Genomic DNA, 19024 nt, shown 5'->3' on the forward strand with positions numbered 1-19024 from the left:
AATCTACCTTGCAGGTTTGTAGTGAGGATAGGAATGGCCCTATACCCTCTGTCCTGATTTTTCATTGCCATGGCTATTCAAAGAGCCAGAAAAGCCATTTTCTCCTCAGGGAAGGGGGAGAGCCTGCAGAAAAGCACCTTGAGGGGGATACATGTTGTGGTGAGACACAGTTTGTCCAAACTTGATCTCAAAAATTACAGGATATAAATACATTGTCTTCAAAGTGAGTCCCTTGATGTGGTAGGAAGAAGACAGGCTCAAGGTTTATTTAACTTGCCAGTTCTATTGAATTGCTGCAGTCCTGTGTTGCACAATGTGTGCGTGAACATTTCTGACTCCAGAAGAAGGCAATTTGTCAGCTCAGGCAAGCAGAAATAAGATAGAGCTTGGTTTATATGGAGCAGAAAATGTATTTAATTGCTTATCGTGACAAAAATAGTGCCTGTTTCAATAGAAGAACCACAGTTTGAGAAAATTGATGTTTTAGGTTGCCTTTGCAATGTATTTGCCCTAGTTTGAGCCTTTTATTAACCAGTAATTGTTTCTTATGAAGCTTTAAAAAGGCAGCTAAGTAGTTTGTTCATCTCTCTGGGCAAATACTGATTTGGTTGTTTCATGTGTCCTTTATTGTGCCCTTTGTATATGGAAATCACAGAGCTTTGTTTATTAGCTTGGACATCCGCAGAACTCTGACAAATATGTTAATTCAGAAAGTATTGTGCTGAATGCATACAAGCTGTGTGTCTACATGCCATTTACAAATGCATATGCTCTGTCCTTTTCTTTTTCCCCCCAAGTAATGTTTATTGAGATTTTCCAAATAATGAAAAAAGCAAAAAGCAAAAATTAAAAAGAAAAAAGACAAAAAACAAATATCCAACAAAGAAAAACAACAAAAACACATAATGTTTAAAAAACCTTATCTTCTTTCACCTTATTTCTCAGACCTCCTCCCCCTCCCCTTCTTGCATTCCAATTTATATTATCTGCTCAACAAGTTCTTATCATATTTCTCAACCTTAACTTAATAATTTCATTATTTATTACTATTTATTTTCCTTTTCTTCTTTCTTCCATTTCTCAATTAATTTGAGAGCCTTATTTCTAATTACTTTAAAAGACCCCATTTTAACTTGATCTTAAACTTTTTTCCTAAAATCGACCCAAATTTCCCTTCCACAATTTCCCCACATTCCATAAAAATCACGAAAGTTATAAAAAGAAAAAAGAACTTAACAAAACTATATTTTAACACCCTTTGGATTCCCAAGTCCCACCCTCCCTTTCCCGGTATGATCCCCAAACCAATGTCCATCAGTCCATCATTTCTCAGCCTGGATCCCAGATTTCCGAGGCTCTTAATGCTCTTTCCATTTCACTCTGCCGGATTTTTTGACCATCTTTTGTATTCAACACCAAATCTCGAGGAAGATCTGTCCCAGTAATGACCATTTTTCTTCCAGACAGGCCTCTAAGTTTAAAAGTGGAGCTCAAATTTTGTTCCTTAAATTTTTTAAATCTGTATGTCCCAAAAGCTCCAACTTCCATCTTGATCTCACTTGAACTAACAGGCCTCTGATCTGCCTTGATCTTCCACAACATTATGGCTTCACCTTCATTTTCCACCAAATTTTCCACCAAATCCTCATGTATCACTTTTTCCACTTTCTCAAGTTTGTCAAATTTCTTTTGCCCAGCTGCAGCCACTTCTGTTCCAACTTCAGGGGCTTTTGGTTCCACGACAAAGACTTGTGTCAAATCTCTTACTGTTCCAGCAAATTTATTTACTGCTTCTTTCAATGTTGTCGCCCTTGTAGTCAAAATATTACCTTGATCCTGGATCTCTCCCTGTAGTTCCTGGAGCTCTCCCAGGAGATAAAATGTCCTGTTCAGCTCAATCAGTATTTTTCCACTTACAGCCATTTCTTGCAGTGTTCCACAACTCCCCTCTAGGGGGATTTTATTTACTTAGTATCTTTCCAGTTCCAATCCAAAAGTCCAATGTAGCTTATTTTTCTTTATTTCCAACAATTTGTATCCAAATTACAGAAAATCTAACCGGCAGTATCACCAGAAACAACGTTTCCTTTTATTCCCCAGCCTTGGCAGCTAATTTGACAGCTGTCAAAGTCTGTGTCTTTTAAACAGGCTCTTTCACAGATCACTCCCGGGTCCCGGGGGGTTGCACTTTAACTTTCGAAACCAACTCTTATCCTCCAGCAAAATTAATTATAATGTCCAATCATGAAATTAATAAGTTTTCTCCACAAGGGACAAAGATGTTTCTCTCAACTTTAGTTCTCAAGTCCTTGCTTTAGATTGTTTGCAAGGCGGGGGGGGGACTTCCTTTTTACCCCTGCCCCGGTCATACCGAATTCCAAGACAAAGATTCCTTTTTAAGTCCAATTTCCTTGTTACTCACGGGTTGTTGCTTTTAGTCCGAATGTTCAAGGGAAAAAGTCAGCGCTCTCCGTCCATGGCATGCGGCTTCGCTCAGCAGGGTGAGCAGAGGACTCTCAGCACCGCGCCGCTCCCCGTTCCCCGTTCCGTAGCCTTTAAAAAGGCTCCTTCGCGGGTCGGGGGCGTTAATGGTGCCCACCGAGTCACCACGTCCACAGGCATCCGCGCCTGTGGTTTTTAAGGGTCCCCGCGTCGCCGGCGCGGCAGGACCCGAACCCTGTTGAGCCGATTCCCTCCGGAGCTCGGAGGGAATCCGCCATTAAACAATGGCGCTAACCCGGAAGTCCTCTCTGTCCTTTTCTTTCTCCTCTGTCTCCGTTTACATCTTTGGCCCTTAACTTGGGTTCTCAAGCCAATCTAGGATCAGAATATCATCCTTCACAAAGGCTGGACAGATACATATCCTTATATCCTCCCTTAGAAATCTGCTGCTATTGTAGCTGCTCATTTTTAAAATTGGCACTGGAAAACATGGCTGCTTCTCCCTTTTCTTCAGCTCTGGCCACACATTCTCCTAATGCTTGCGTGATGATAAATTTTTGAAGGCGCCTAGTGCAGAGAGAAAGGAGGTATTGGAAATTAGGACCTTGCTCTACTCAGCAGAGACCTCTACTGGGGTGATTATGAGTTTGAGGGAGATGTGACGGGGTGGAGGGATGGGGTCATTGGTTCTAGCAGGGTTACAGATAGCCCATTTCTGGACTCCCCAATCCTGGGTCTTTTGCGTATGAAGCTGCTCATCTGCCGGACCTTCTGATTTAATTGTGGGTGAGGGAACTGGCCTGGCATGCATCTCCATGAGCTGGGTGAGCTAATTGGGTGGAGTGGATCTGAGGACTGACTTAGAAGGCCTGAGACACTGACAGGTTGGGGATTCTCCTGTTTTTTGCATCAGACCTGGTAATTCTTGCGGTACTTGTAAAAAACAAAGTAGATCTCACAGGCCTGAACTCTACCCACTCCTAATCTAAATTACGTTTCCTTATTAATCTAAATCTTGTAAAAGTCTATCCCCCTGCTCCAAGCAGCAGTAGCAACCTCTGAATATCTGTGGGAGCTGTCATCCATAAAGTTCACCCGTGGAATGTTCTTCTGAATACTAATACATAATCCCCCAAATATCCCACATTATCTAAACAAAGTGTTCTTCTAGAGAAATGATTTCTAAAATCGAAAGGGCATTCTTCAATGGCTTTTGGCTTGGGTCACCAGTCTCAAAGTTCTGACTCTGTGTTTTGTTTGTCTTTCAGGCTGCCAGCACACCCCTTAACCCTTTGAGCTTTCAGTGCGGGTTTGTCAAACTCCGGATTGACCTCCTTCAGGCTTTCTCTCAGCTCATCTGCACTTGTAATAGCCTGAAGACTAGTCCTCCACCTGCCATTGCCACAACCATTGTCATGACCTCAGGCAGTGACCTTCAGCGGTGTGGACGCATTTCCAACCAGGCATGTGCTCCAGTTTATCCCTGTTATGAACGTGCAGTTATATTTTTACTTGGCTTGGTGTTCTGAGATGAAAACAATGAACAGTGGACACTGACCAAAAAAGTGACCATTAGCTGCAATTCAGCCGATCATTAAAGAATGAGGCTCCTTTTGCAATGGGCAGAAGCCACTGTGTTCTCCTATAAACATGTTGAAAAGGTACAGACCTTCTGCAGAAAGAATGTTGCTTAGCGCCTGTGCCCAGGAGCTATGAACTCCCATCATCCCCGACCACAGGTCACACTGGCAGGGAATTATGGGAGCTGGAGTCCAACAACATTTAGAGGCCTACATGTTCCCCATCTCTGATTTAGCATAGTAAGATCTGTTTCATGATGCCCTGCTAAAGGTTCTACCTTATATGGAGGCCAGAAACATAGCTTTTTCAGTGAAAGGTACTCCCAGTGGAAGTACTTAGTCTCTCCTTGCTTGCTTGCCTTCTGGGGTATGTTAGCACTTTGACTTCACAGAATTCACCAGAGTTAATCTCTTACAGTGAATGCTCCAATCTTGTCCCCTTTGCTCCTCCCTCCTAGTGCACAGAGGAAACTAAACAAAATCTCTGGCTTACAAGAATGCCAGAACTGGGGGTGGTGGTTTGTTTCAGTTCAGCAAACCATGATAAGTAAGCCAAAAACAAACTTCAGTGTGCATAAGGTCAGATATACATTGACCCAGTTCAGTCATCACAGCAAGCCATAGTTAGGGGTATTCACAATGACTCATTCCCCAATATACAAACACTCCCCTCATAAGGGAGGGGGAAAATATATCAACTGTGGATCTTATTTTCCCTCTGTCAGCCCCCTTGACCTTCTGCCTGGGCTGGTATTAGACTGGAAAGGGTTTGGATTCTCCCTTCCCCACTGAACTGCTTTGTCCCGTAAATGAGTACCCTGCATTTTGGCACACAAGGATCCTCCAAAATTGCCACAAAACAGACTTTGAAAATTCATAAAGCAAACTAGAGCAAATTAATAATACTTTAAAAAATCTAGTATCAGAGATTTCAACCTTCAGATTCCAAAAGTCTGGCAGGAATCTGCTTCTTGAGAAGCAAATCTGCTTCTTAAAAGCAAGAATTGATTTAGCCAGGCAGGTCTTACAGAAGAGAATATTCCACAATAGAAAAGGCCCTGCTCCTAATAGAGCCTAACCTAATTTAGATAGGCAGGGTGGCGGAAAGGCAGAAATCGGATTGTGAAACCAGGATCAGGGAGAAATCTGAAGAGCAAATTGGCAGGGAGGAGGGACTTGGACGGTGCAAGAAGTGAGGCAAAGGCAACTTTCAACAGGGCAAAGAGAGAACTGATACGTTTGAGGTGCAAGTTGTAATTGGATTCTGAGCAGCTTGCCAAGAATCACCTGCTGGTTCTATATGTTAGGGGCTGCTAATGGGAGCCAAAGTAAGCAGGGAAGTTCAGTTGGCTTCAGGCAAGCCTGTGTCCCAAGCCAGGATGGAGAGAAGGTACAGTCTTGCCAGTTGAGCCAGTGATATGAGGGCTCAGTGCAGGGGTTCTGTGGTGTATTTGTTTGACCTTTTCAATTTATGACCTAATGGAAACAAATGAGAAAAGTGAGCATAGCACAAGGATATACAAAGAAACAAAAATATTAGTTCATTTCAGTGCAATCAATCATGAGTAGTGCTTTGTTTTTGTCCCCACCCCTTTTGCTGCTACAGATGAAACTCTCCATGGAAGAATTCAGGAACCTAGCTGCAAGATACGGAGATCTCTATCAATCATCTTTTGATGCAGACTCAGCAACTTTGAGGAATGTGGAGCTGTATCCTACTTTTCAAAGCACAGGGCTTGGTTATTTTTCTCTAAGGATATGCCTTGTAAAGATGACTCTTAAGAATTTATTACTGGAGCTTAGGACATGGGGAGAACATAACTTTCTTACAAATTCAGCATGCCAGTTTTCTTTTAAAGCCAACACCAAACACCAGTTTGTTTGCCAGAATTTAGCATTTGATATCATTGTGTCAGAACATTACCCAGCTATCAAGCATCATACCTAGAAGGCTCTTCTTCAGCGCCTTCTGTGTAACAATGCAATGTAGAGATTTGGCACAGGTTCAGTGGGAGAGAGCTCTGTAGCTATGATGCCACCATGGGCAAGGATCTCTCCCTCATGGTCACCCACCTTGCTGACCTGAGGGTTGGGCACAGAAGGTGAGCTTCCGAAATGGTGATGTTGGCAGATTAGTATGGGTGCAGGCAAACCAGTAAATACCTTGAGTCCAAACGTTTCAAATCTCCTGTTCATGACCAAAATGGGGGGGGAGGGAGTGCATGGACCTGACGCTCCCTTTCATAGGGCTAAACTCTGGTTCAGCAATTGTATCCAAACCAGGTATATGTGTGAAGTGGTCTGTAGAATCAAGTTGCTTAAATTCAAGTTGCTCAAATTAATGATCTCCCCAGAAATGAAGGCCATGCTGATTTTAGTAACTTACGGCCATTATTTTAATGAACCATGTAATATTAATTTAATTTTGCCATTTTCATTTGTTCACCTTTAACATCACGTCAGACAGCAGCAAGGTTGCTTATTGATATCACATGCGATTGAAGCCCTGATTTTAGATCCTGAATCTGCAAGGTAAATATGATGCAGACTTAACTTTCTTCAGCCGCTTGTCACCCAGTCTTGCCATTATTTTCTAATTTAAGTAGCCATTAATCAAGGCGAAAATGTCTAGCCATAGTTTAGCCAGGGCTCCTGTGAAATAAAGTTGCACAAAGTTGCACATACTCAAAATGTTTATTTTGAGTATATGGAAGAGTCCATTCAAATTACCTTTAGTTTATTTGCTTATCTGAAAGAAACTTCAGCTGCATTTCACTGAAATGCACTATTTCATGGGAAGCAATTCATTAACTATATGTAGTGCATGCTTATTGTCATTCAGAAAGTATTTTTTTAAAAACCATATTAGTTCTCTAGCAACTTTGTCTTTTTCCTTGGCTCCAAAATTAAAGCTAAACAAAAACTTTTTAAAATTTTCTGTAGACTTTTAAAAATTTGACAGTGACTTCATACTTCAGTTTTTTTATTTAAACAAAATTTTAATAGAAGTATTAAAATAAAATAAACTTTCGGCACTGTACCGTGCTGATAACGAGGTTCATGAACAAGCACATGAACATGTCATGTGGAAAAGTAGTAATGTAAAATTCAGCAGATTATTGTTTATACTGATAGACATCAGGACAGCAAAAATTAGAAATCTTTTGAAAGGAGTCCTGATTTCCTTAAAGTGGGTTGATGATTGGGCTAAATCAGGGATGGGGAAACCTGTAGCCCTCTAGCTGTTGTTGGACTTCAATTCCTATCAGCACCAACCATTCGCCATCCCGCCGGCAGCTGATAGGAGTTTGAAGTCAACAGCTAAATGAAGCTGGCTGGGAGTGGCAGAAAATATTAAGAAAAAATTCAGATTCAAGTAATATGGTTATAATATTTTAGCTAGGCAATCCTTACTTTAAACATTCTCAGGGCTGTATCCAACTAACATGTCCCATCAGTGTAAAGATTTCAGCTTGCACAACAGGACTTCCTCTTCTCCCTCCACCCTCTCCCAGTCTCCTCTGGGTGGATGGAGAAACCCACAGGCACATTTAGGGGGTGTGCAGGGGAAGGAGGCAGGAAGTCCTGTTGCACAAGTGGAAATTATTGTGTTGTTTGGAGACGTATTACTGCCACTTTGGATACAACCCTTAGTGATTTTTTTTCTCTAGGGATGAAAGCATTGCGGACATTGCACCTTGGTGAAACTGAGATTCTATAGTTTAGTGCTTTTCAGTCTTCCTTCTAGGAAGGATTTTCACATTGACATCTCCTGTGGAAACCTTGCATGTCTGCCATGGAACCCCTAATGTTACGGAAGATGTTTTACAATATTATAACAATAGCAATAATATTTATTTATTTGCTACCTTTTCCCCAAGGCAACTTACAGGTAAAACAGAGAAAGCAAAAAAGCATAGAAAAGAGAGTGATTAAATTACACATTCAGTTCCCTGGCTTGGGCCTCCTCACTGACCCATGTGAACTTAAAGCACAGACAAGAGCATGCATCAGCGCATTGCAGTGGAAGATCACTAGTGTTGCACAAGCCATCTTTTAGGAGAGCTTGTCTGTCATTTCTGTTCTCACTGAGAAGCCTCCGTTAAGCTTTAAGAGAACCCTGGCATTCTTAGAAATAGTTCAGGATGAGATGCCACAAGATCTTGTTGAAGTTAAAAATAAAATAAATGACAAATACTTCTTCTTGTATTGCTTGTATACCTGGTGCTAAATAAACTTTATTTGATGTAAGCTCTAATAATTTCAATGGAACTAAATTCCAAATAAGTTTACTTAAAAAGCCAGGGCTCCCCTCCCCCAATACCATTGGGCTCTCTTGAATAGTCCCTGTTTTCCTTCTTAGCTTTTGAAATCCCCTAAATTAACCAGATAATTAATCTCTGGTGTAATGCCATTGACTTTGATGAAGTTTCTCGAGGGACAAAGATAGCCATGTAAGCCTTCTTGGTGCTAGTAAAAGGTCTCCCTTTGGGCTGACTCTGATTTCTGTTGATAGAATGTAAGTTGATCAGATCCCGTGAGACTGGAAATCGGAAAGAATTGCTCAGAAGTAGTAATGGCTCATTTAAACATGGGAATTACAGGACTGAACTGATGCCTAGTAGATCTTAATCCACATAGACAGTACACACTTTTTAAAACAATGGCCCGATTCAGAGGTAATGCTAAAACTGTTGTGCACAGCTTTTGGCTCCTGCATTTTTCACTTTCCTCTTCACTGCTGTTGAACAGAAATGATTGGAAGCTGTCACTTCTGTTTTCTATTAGCTGCAGTTTATCATTACACCCAAACCTGAAATGTTACCCAAGCAAAAAGATTTTCAAGCTCTGCACTGCACTTTGACGTCCTGACGATCGGGGCTTCCGAGTGCAGCATCACCTGGCGATAGTGATGCCAGGTGATTAGCAGGCAGCATCTTCACCCACATGTCAGATTTGGTCCAGAGGAGAAGGAAAACCATGTTTGCCAGACACAACAACCACATCATTGTTTTGGTGAACCAGTGCAGAGAATGCATTGTGTGGAGGTGGCTTCCATGTGTCAGTGCAGGCTACTTCAGCAAAACTGAGCCATCTGCCTTTTCTGTTCAGGGGACACTTCTTGTGTATTCAATTTGGCGCTGAATGCACAAGCAACTGCTTTGCAGATGTGTCACAAATTTATTCCAAGATTTTTTATTTTATTTTTTAATTGAGTAAGGAAGAAATGTTTAAGTGAATTGGAGATGTTCAGATTAAGTATGAAATGCCTATAAAGATGGGGAGGGTTATCCATGGAGTCCAGCATTTACAAGGACAAAGGAACCTGTCAGAGAGGCTGTGCTATTTCCAGGAAATTATTTGTTTTCCCATGAATAGTTAAGTATATAAAGACAAGATGGTGACTTTATAGAATCTTTATCTCACCTTCTTATCCAGCCTAGAGTCCCAACGCATTGTGTAAAAATACCCAAGACACTTCGGAATAGTTAGAGAAAGGGACACATTGGGCACCACCGGAATGAATTTCTTTTCTAGTTTACAGGAATATGGCTCTGCTGGAGTGGCACATGCCACAAGTGAATATGAAAGGAGAATGATGTCTGTGTTCAGTCATGTGCTGGAAGAAGTGGAATCACTGAACAGAAAATATGCACCCGTGTCTTACATGGCAAGTAATAGCCACTTTGTCATAGAGACTTTTAAAATAGTAGTTCTTTACATTCCTTTGAAACCAGAAGTCAAAAGATAGATGACCCCAGGTTTTGTATTGGTCACAAATAACATATAACCAGAGAGATGGAATAAAATCAGTTTCTACCATAGAGCAACATTGGAGATCCATATGCTTTAGAGGGTATAATTTTTAATGACTCACAATACCAGATTTGTATTTCTGAGGAGATGTGTATAGGATTGTACTGTTCAGTGGTCAAGGTGGAAGTGACAAGTCAAGACTTGGCTTCAATCTGTAATTTATTAACTAAAGCTATAGGAATGGTGGAAGCAGCATTGATATTTAGGTATAATGAATTAACCAATACAAACATAAGTATAATCCAGATATTGTTATGCATATTAAAAAGCTTAAAGAACGTGCAGAAAAGTAAAAAATATTTTTTGTTTGTAATAAGTCTTCACTCATTCTCAAAAATTTTGACCAGCTGTAGCAAAATTTGTCTACTTTTTAATGAGTAGTATGTTTCTTTATCCACAGCTGTTTAGATTTTGGCCCTTCCCCCTCTCCTAAATTTGAGAATGGAAAGCTTCAACTTGAAAAGCATTATATACGTCTTTGGTATACATCAGTAGCAACAGACGGAAATATTTGTAATTTGAAATAAAGGGATGAAGCTTGTAGTGACATGCGGAGCTATATCATTGTTCTTTGGACTGCTTATAACTTTACTCAGTTTTCTAGGAGCTGTGTTATTTAATACCTTTCTGATTCTGACGCTGAGATGGCTGTCATGCAGAAAGTTCATGTGTGGAACATCCTAGAGGCCACCTGCCATTGCTCCACCTTGGCTTCATTCATTGAAGCTGATTGTGTTTCAGTACAACTTTTCACTGGTGTAGAGTTTCTCTTATCAGGTCAGGTCATCCGAGAACACTGATGTAGCTGATGTAACTCCAAACACAAAGCGGAGAACAGTTCTAAATGAGCTTAATCTATAGACTAGAACCAGGGTTTCAGATACTGACTTTAGGATATCTCTGATCTCTCTGAGAGCAAGCAATCTGCTGTCCTTCCATGTGTGTATGAATAAAAATGTACGCAGAGTCCCGTATAAAAACTAAAGCAATTATTCAAATAACAGCAGCAGGGGGCTGCTATTGCCCTAATTTCTTGCTTGTGGGTTTCCCAGAATCATCTCACTGGCCACTGTGAGAAGCGAGATATTGAACTAGATAGAGCTTTGGCCTGATCCAGCAGGACTCTTCATAGTTAATTTCTCGCTGGCCATATTTTTGCTCTCGTTTTATTGCAGAAAGCACTGTGGGACCAGAATAGAGAACAAGCCGTTTTCCGTAAGACTTCAGAATTTCCCCATATTTAATCTTCAGCTCCATTCATGGCTTGTCTTTCTTTGTTGTAGGGACTCCCCACTGCTACTTAGTTTCTCTCAAGCCAGTACTGCCTTGTCCCATTTGGCTGCATTCTTCCTCCTGGTGGCCTCTGGTCTCCAGGAAGCCCCTGCCTTGAGATCTAATCTGCCAGGCTGCATTGGCCACCATTTTTTCTTTCCATTTGATATTCTTGATCAAATGATGCACTTAGGAATAGGGGATGTTGAGGAAAACAACAACTTTTCCCCAAATTCCTTTAGAGCTGCTACAGAGCTATTTTCGGAGCTATTCAATGCGCCTCTTGTCCTGATACAGAAAGGAAACCGGATTTGTTTCCACCAGCTCTATAGTCTATTCCCGCCTGGTGCCCATCAGACGTTTTGGACTACAACTCTCATCAGGTCATAGAAGCTGTAGTCTAAAACACCTGGAGCCCCCCAGGCTGGTGAGGGCTGCGCTCTTCCATATTCTTGATGATGCATTGTCTTGGCTTCCTAATAAGTGCTAGTGAATGCAACGCTAATGCACAAAGTACATTCTGTTTCCGATCCCTGCTGTAAAAAGGATTAGTTCTGATCTGGCTTGGCATTGTTTTGTTCCAGCACACGGCTTGTCTATGCAATGCAGTCATTGCCTTGCTGAAAGTTCCCTTGTCATTCCAGAGGTATTTTTTCCAGAAGCTGCAGTCGACTAGCATTAAGGTAAGCTTACGGTGTCACCGAATTTTAACTGCAGTTAATGCAGAGAAATGTCTACAATCCCTTCGCTGTCAGGAAGAGGAATGGGAAGGAGGATTGCTGCTAATCCAGCTCTCAAATTTCTCACTGTTTGTAGGTTAAAATGTAATTGGATTTGGACATGCAGATCCCTACGTCTGCTTTGATTCTTTAATTATTGCTATTTTTCAGTGGGAGATTCTGTTCAGATCGCTAACTGCATTCTGTTTGGCCCTGGCTCTTCTATAGGAGAGAGAATGGGAGCCGTTAGTGATTGTATGGCACCCAATACAGCAGTTATTTTTTCCAGAGCTTTTATTTGTTTGTTTATTTAAACAATGCCTACTAGCAACTCCCCATTTACACACAATCTATTTGCATGAGTGTCCTCCTGGCTCACAAGAAGACCCTCCCCAGAGCCTGAAGAGGACAGAGGCTTCCCGCCTAACAGCTTCCCCATGCATCAGCTGAGCAGCCTCAGCAAAGCCCCTCTGCCCATCCGGCTCACGGAGGTCCATAACATAACCCTGTATAAATGGAGAGTCACAGAGGGCCTTCTCAGTAGTGGCACCCGCCCTGTGGAACACCCTCCCATCAGATGTCAAGGAGATAAACAACTATCTGACTTTTAGAAGACATCTGAAGGCAGCCCTGTTTAGGGAAGTTTTTAATGTTTGATCTTTTATCGTGTTTTTAATATTCTGTTGGGAGCTACCCAGAGTGGCTGGGGAAACCCAACCGGATGGGCGGGGTATAAATAAGTTGTTGTTGTAGTAGTATAAATAAGTTGTTGTTGTATCACTTAACTACAACCTTATCTAAGCAGTGTACAAGAAATAGGTAAAGGTAAATAAAAAATGGAAATAGAAAAGGTAAAAATTGATTAAAACTGTACAGTCAGACTTAAATGCCTGCTGGGATATATATAAAAAAAGTCTTCAGTAGGCACCAGAAGTTCATCAGGAAGGGGCCCTGCATCACCTCAACTGGCAGGCAGTTCCACAAAATGGGTCCATCATCCCACACTCATGGTTTCTGATGGATTCGAGCCAAACATCAGAACCATGGAGAGCCACTAACAGTGACTGGGCTAGGGATATAAGGGATTAGGCAGCCCTTGAGCTGTCCTGGATATATGTTGTTCAGGGCCATGTCAATTAAGACAATATTCTAGAACCTGGCCCATTAGTATATGGGCAGCCAGTGCAAGCTTTTGAGCACCAGGGTTACAGGCTAGTGATTGTCCCCACTGACAATCTAGCTGCCAAAGATCTAAAGAACTGCCCATCAGAGTAGGCAAAACAGAGTTAAGATGGGGACACGGTCTTGCATGTGAGTAAGGCTGCTTTGTATGCCCTGACTACTGGTTCATGTAATTTCATTTTCTAAGGCTTGTACCCTGGCATCTGGAATCATAACTTTTGAGATTTTTAGGCCAGTGGCAAGTTACAGATACTTCAGTTAAGTAAATAATAGTAAAAACAGTAGTGAGATGAAGTTTGTAATTACAATATCAAGCAACAAACAAATTTGCCACAAAGCTTAATTAATACACACACACACACACACACACAGAGAGAGAGAGAGAGAGAGAGAGAGAGAGAGATCCAGGATTGCTCCCCAAAGAGCACATACTTTGCCAGAAAGGAAGGTCTTTGCTAGCTTTCTGAAACTCACCAAGAAGCCTGCCAGAAGTACCTTAGCAGGTACATCTGCTAAGGTTTCTCTTTACAGCAGACTCATGGAACTTCCTTCAGGACTCCTTCGGCTAATCAGTTGCCTGTGTCAACAGCAGTGACTTAATGTCTATTTGGAGTCGTTTAGAGTATGTGTACTTAAGATTGTCAGAGTCAAAAGCTAAGGGCTCTTAACAAGCAAAAAAGCTTACTTGAAAGATTATCAAATGTTGGAGAATCCATGCCCCAGAGCATAAGTCGTCTCTCTGGTTGGGGTAACAGGGCTGTTTGGAATATAAAAACACAAAAATACATAACATAGCAACAAACAAAAACAATACCCTTCTCACAGTTCAAAAGACCATAGATTGTTTAATTAGCCAAAGGCTGATTTCCTGCTTGGTTTCAAACACAGTTTTTAGGCTGTCATCCAGCCTTCCAGCTGCTGCCCAAAGTGCAGAGAAAGCTTTACTGCTTGATTGTACTGAAATATTAAAGCTGCCCTAATATGGAGGTATTAAGGACAGCATCTTCATTGTGTAAAATAACGTTCTAACAGAAAAGTTAGCTGCAATTCAGTTTAGAGAAAATGCATTTCAAGTTTGGAGTGCTTGAAAACGTGTATTTTTTTTCTGACAGTGCACTACTCATGCAATGAATGCCCTGATCATAAATTGTGTTGATTATATCTTGAGCATTGTAATATCCCTCGCCATCTTCCATGTGCTTCTTGTTTCAGTTGCTTTCTTTATTTTATCTGTACTTCAGCTTGCCCTGTCACCATCCCCACGCAACCCTGCTGAGCCCATTGTCGTTCAGAATAACCAGCAAATGGCATTGAAGGTAGAAGGAGTGGTTCAGCATGGCTCCAAACCAGGCCTTTTCCGCAAGATTCAGTCAATCTGTCTAAATGTATCTTCAACACTGCAGACCAAATCTGGGCAAGAGTACAAGGTATGGAGTTGCATACTGTCACCATTTTACAGTGTCTGAAACCTATGAAGAATTTAAATGGAAATATCATTTTCTGCTGTTGGGTGGCGAGGATTTTAATCTCAGCGGGGGAGGGGTGTGTGGGTGTGTAGGCATTTCTGGCAGGTTCTTTGAAGATAAAACCTGTAAGTAAGATCTTGTGTTCATATCCCCATGGGAAAAAGCCTGCGCCTTGTGTATTTGCATCTCGGTGGAAAGGGGAAGGTGGAACAGATAATCCTTTTCCACACTTGCTGTCTTGGCAGTAGCACTGAAAAGTCCTAACATTACAATCGACTAAGAACACACAGCTGTCTGGCAGCAGGAAGCAAATCTGCTCAAGTAAGAGAATGCTGATCACTTGGGATGGCTAATCACTTAGAGGTTCCCAAGCCCTGCTATGAACAGCTGAGCAGTTTGCAATAGCTTTAGCAGAGAGCGCTAAATGGCTTCTTACATTTTGCTTAGACATGCTGAACAAAAGCAAAGGACAACAGTTCTGATATTGTCCTCTGTGAGCCAAACCTTTGCTTATATGACAGAATTGAAACATTGAACACCCCCTTAGAGAAGCTGTGGAAAATGCCATTCCTACTCCTGTTTTCTTTCCCAGATGCCCATTGACAGCCTGACAAATGAGATGGAGCAGATGGTTGAGCCTCACAACGATTACTTCAGCACACAGTTCCTCTTGAACTTTATTATTGTTGGCACCCACAGCATCACAGTGGAGTCTTCTGTTAGAGATCTCAATGGTATCATATGGAAGACGGGGCCCAAAACCACTCTGTTGATTAAGTCTCTTGAAGATCCGTACTCCCAGCAAATTCGACTTCAGCAACAGCAAGGACAGCAGCCACCACAACAGCCACAGCCACAGCAACGAACTGCCTATTCCCGTTTTTAGCACTGTTCTTATCATTCATCAGCCCATGTGAAAGGCATTCCATTTTATGTGGACATTGTCATTTCCCCCATCTGTTTCCCATGATGCTGTCCTTCCTTCCTTCCTTCCTTCCTTCCTTCCTTCCTTCCTTCCTTCCTTCCTTCCTTCCTTGGCAACTGCAATGATCACACCTATAAAATGCAGCTCGGTCACTGAAACCCAATCCTCTTGAGGCACTCCATATAACAAGCTGGTTGAATGAAGTGGCTCTGCTCACAGTTCACGCTGTTTCCACCATGCCACCAAAATTGCTCTAGCAGTGGAGTGCAGAAATTTGCTAAAGCAGAACAAAGCCTTGGTTATGTACTTTAAAGCCTTTTTCAGGTTCTTATGGCCCTGTTCATGTGATGTGGGTCACTAAGGGCCTGAGGGGGGCTAAATCCATGTTTTTATGGCTTCATCACATACCCAGCTCTTCTCGCCATCATTCAGCACAGATTTTAGGATGGTGTGATGAACTGAAATCTGGCCCCATTACATGATCCACCCATTCACTGTTTTATTGTGCTTTCCGTGTGCCTTGTAACCTGCATTCCACCACACACAATGGAAAAGCCACTTTAACGCCTCATATAAGAATGGGCCAAGTTGGTTTCCCTTTGCATCGTTGTTGATGGCTTCCAATTGGAAGATAGTGAGCAGTGAAAGGTCTGCAAGAATTTCCTGGGTTGCATCCCAACATATTGGCTGTTTGAGTAATCCAGTTGCCACTTCCTGAGGAGCATGACTTTCGATTCTACATTTAGTCTTTCAAATTGCATTGGGTTTTCATGTATGCAAAACTGTGTTCCTCTGTGTTATTCAGTACATCTACAAATGCAAAAAGTTCCAACAAACGTCCAGACATTCTGGGTGGTTAAATGTAAGCAATCGTTTTGAATGCTGCTAAGTTAGAACGAGTTTTGGATATCATTCCAAATATCAGGGTGGTGTTCTTTAATGCCTCTGAATCTTGCAGCTGCTCATATTTGTTGCTTCTCTATATAATAATGCTTGAGCTATGCCATTGTGGGGAAAGGGAGATTGTCTTGCTTTATAGGAAAAGGCATTTCAGATTGATTGGGATCCTTGCCCCGCCCCCCAACACAAAGTCCCCCAGAAAATATTCATCTTTGAAAGGTTAGAAAGTTGAAAGATCAGAAAGGGTTGTGTTATAACTGTTCTTCTTTTAACAACAATATGAAGGAAATGCGCATTGAAGCTACGTGAGTACTTTTTAATAGGGTTTTGTTTTTGTTTTTTGGAAGAGGCAACTCATTCTAAAGCAAAATGCAGCTTGAAGTGCAACAGATGACCAGGCCCTGTACCCTGTTACCTAAAGAGGGTATATTTTGTATGGTATTATGAGTTACTTCAAGAGAGCAAGGAGACAAGTAATGATCTTGGAGCCTGCTCCACATGGACTCTTGCCCCTACCACCTCCAGGCCGGCTATCCAATGAGAAGAATCCTGTTATTTTTAAAAAAGCAAACATACGTTATAAAGTACTTTAATTTTACCAGTAAGGCTTGGAAGCATTTGGTATCCTGAAAGGCAGGATGAAAATAATTCTAATACTAATAATTCCCTGCTTTATTCTGTACCAGAGTTGTGACTGGAGAGCCTTCTTCCATTAAATACTCTTATGGTTGGTGGAGTGCATGCCATAGCTGTGCAGGAAGAAATTGACTTTGCATTCTCTTACTGAACTTGCAATGTGTCCATTCCTCTTGCTTTCAGATGTGAGAAGTTCACTCAGCTCTTGATGATACAGGTATGCAGGTTGAGGGTTTCTTTCATTGTAAATACTGGGGGGTGGGTTTAGAGGTTACTTGCAACATGCTCCTTTTTTATAAACTACTCAGATGTAGTTTCTTACTTCATCTTACATCAAGCAAATGCCTCCTTTTATGTATAGAATATCCTAATAAACCATTTGTTTCCCATTTGAATCTGATCAGCAAAACCAGAACTTCTTGTGGGGAAAAAAGACATTGGCATTCTTTAAACTCCAATACTTGATTCACTGGCTGCCTTGGGTTTCAAAGTGTCTCTCCAATTTAACAAAGAAACATTTCACCTCTTCTGTCCCCAGCATGTTGATTTTGCAAATTATGAATAATCTCCAGTGTTAGAAACTCAGATATATAAACTAGGTGCCAAATGGGTTACAGTTGCTGAAACAGAATGCCTAGTTTCCATTTTGGGGCCAGACGACTTGAAAGTCATATTTTTCAATATGACTTTTTTGGGTCCTGAAATTCATTCTGAATGTGCAGATAAAAGATAATGGATAGAATTCTACAGAATGGGGTATTAGCGTGTGAAAAGAGTGCAGATCCAATGATCCCCAGGCATGCACCTCCAGATGGTGGACATGTCAGCCGCCATTCCTGGCACCCAGGCATCTTCACTTGATCGCAAGTGGCCGATAGCCAGCCAAATGCGCCTGGCAAATTTCTGACGCTGCCTCTGACAGCAAGCAGTGGGAAATGTGCTGCTTGACATACGTAGGTAGATGGAGCTTCGTGTTGATCAGCTGGCTAGCTTCACAGTTTGTTCCCCATTTTTATCTTTTAGCCACCTTCGTCTAGCACTGACTTAGATGAAGTCAAACCTATGTAAACCCAATCCAAAGGCTTTTCACCCAAGTTACATAGAGGTCACTGGAGCTAGGTGTGCATACTATCAGCAGACCATGGGGAATCCCTGAATATTTCCACCTTGTGCTGAAAAATCCAATTTCTGATTGAATAAGCTATTTCCCTTCAGGACTCCTCTTTCCCTAAATTTACTTAATTGAAAAAGGAGTTCTGTACCTATAGATACTGGACTTGTTTAGAAGCCACTTACCCCACTGCTGGAATACTGAGCATCCCTTTGTTTCTACATGAGACTGCTAGGGGTGATTTGGAGTTGGATATCTTCAACATGCTGATGACACTTAGCTGTCTCTCCACCGACTCTAGGAGGTCTTGGAAGTCTTTAATTGGTCTGAAATCAGTAATGGAATCAATGTGGGCTAGCAAATTTTTGGTTTAATCCTGACAACTCTGGGAATTGTAGCTCTGTGAGGAGTACAGGGATTGCCTAACAACTCTTAGCACCCATAACAAATTACAGTCCGCAGGAATCTTTGGGGAAACCCATGACTGTTTAAATTGGCATAATTCTGCTTTATGGTGTAGTATATGGTGCCCAGTTGAAATGGTAGGTGAATGGTTTTGCATAATCTCTTAACTTTGCTCAAGAAGAAAAGTTGTCCGTTGTCTTAATAGCCATATATGACAATCCAATTCATGCTCATTTATGACCATGGAAAGCAGAAAAGGAAAGTGTGATACCAGGAGCAAGAAGAAGGAGCTGAAACATGGTTAGAAAATACTCTGATGTTGGTTGGCCTTTAGGGACATTGGTAAAATAAACCTGGGAAGTAAGGGGAGCAGAGATGAAGCTAGAATTTCTGCATACAAGCACGGAGGTAAATTCTACAAGTTGGAACCATTGGAGGAAGAAAGATATGGAGTGGTAAGCTTTTTTAAAAAAAATGTGTAATCCATTATGATGATTAGGCAGTTCCCACATACAGAATAATACAGATTTTCATGTTGGTTCCTTCCTCCGGTGCATCAGAAATAGCCG

General features: G+C 41.6%; 1 protein-coding gene across 3 annotated transcripts in view; it reads left to right on the plus strand.

The window, feature by feature from the left end:
• INTS7 (integrator complex subunit 7) overlaps positions 1-17334 on the plus strand; it is a 41258-nt gene extending 23924 nt beyond the window's left edge. For 2 of the 3 annotated variants that reach the window (XM_083733193.1, XM_083733191.1), the window contains 7 exons: positions 3711-3905; positions 5629-5732; positions 6486-6554; positions 9561-9693; positions 11696-11794; positions 14254-14439; positions 15071-17334. In XM_083733193.1, the coding sequence (XP_083589319.1) occupies positions 3711-3905; positions 5629-5732; positions 6486-6554; positions 9561-9693; positions 11696-11794; positions 14254-14439; positions 15071-15364 (1080 nt within the window). In that variant the 3' untranslated portion in view covers positions 15365-17334. Of the gene's footprint in view, positions 1-3710; positions 3906-5628; positions 5733-6485; positions 6555-9560; positions 9694-11695; positions 11902-11957; positions 13075-14253; positions 14440-15070 lie in introns of those variants that run through there. The other variant, XM_083733192.1, reaches the window with a different exon arrangement.
• The last annotated feature ends 1690 nt before the right edge of the window (positions 17335-19024 follow it).

Source organism: Podarcis gaigeae, assembly GCF_964106915.1.
Source record: "Podarcis gaigeae genome assembly, chromosome: 3".
Taxonomy (NCBI): domain Eukaryota; kingdom Metazoa; phylum Chordata; class Lepidosauria; order Squamata; family Lacertidae; genus Podarcis; species Podarcis gaigeae.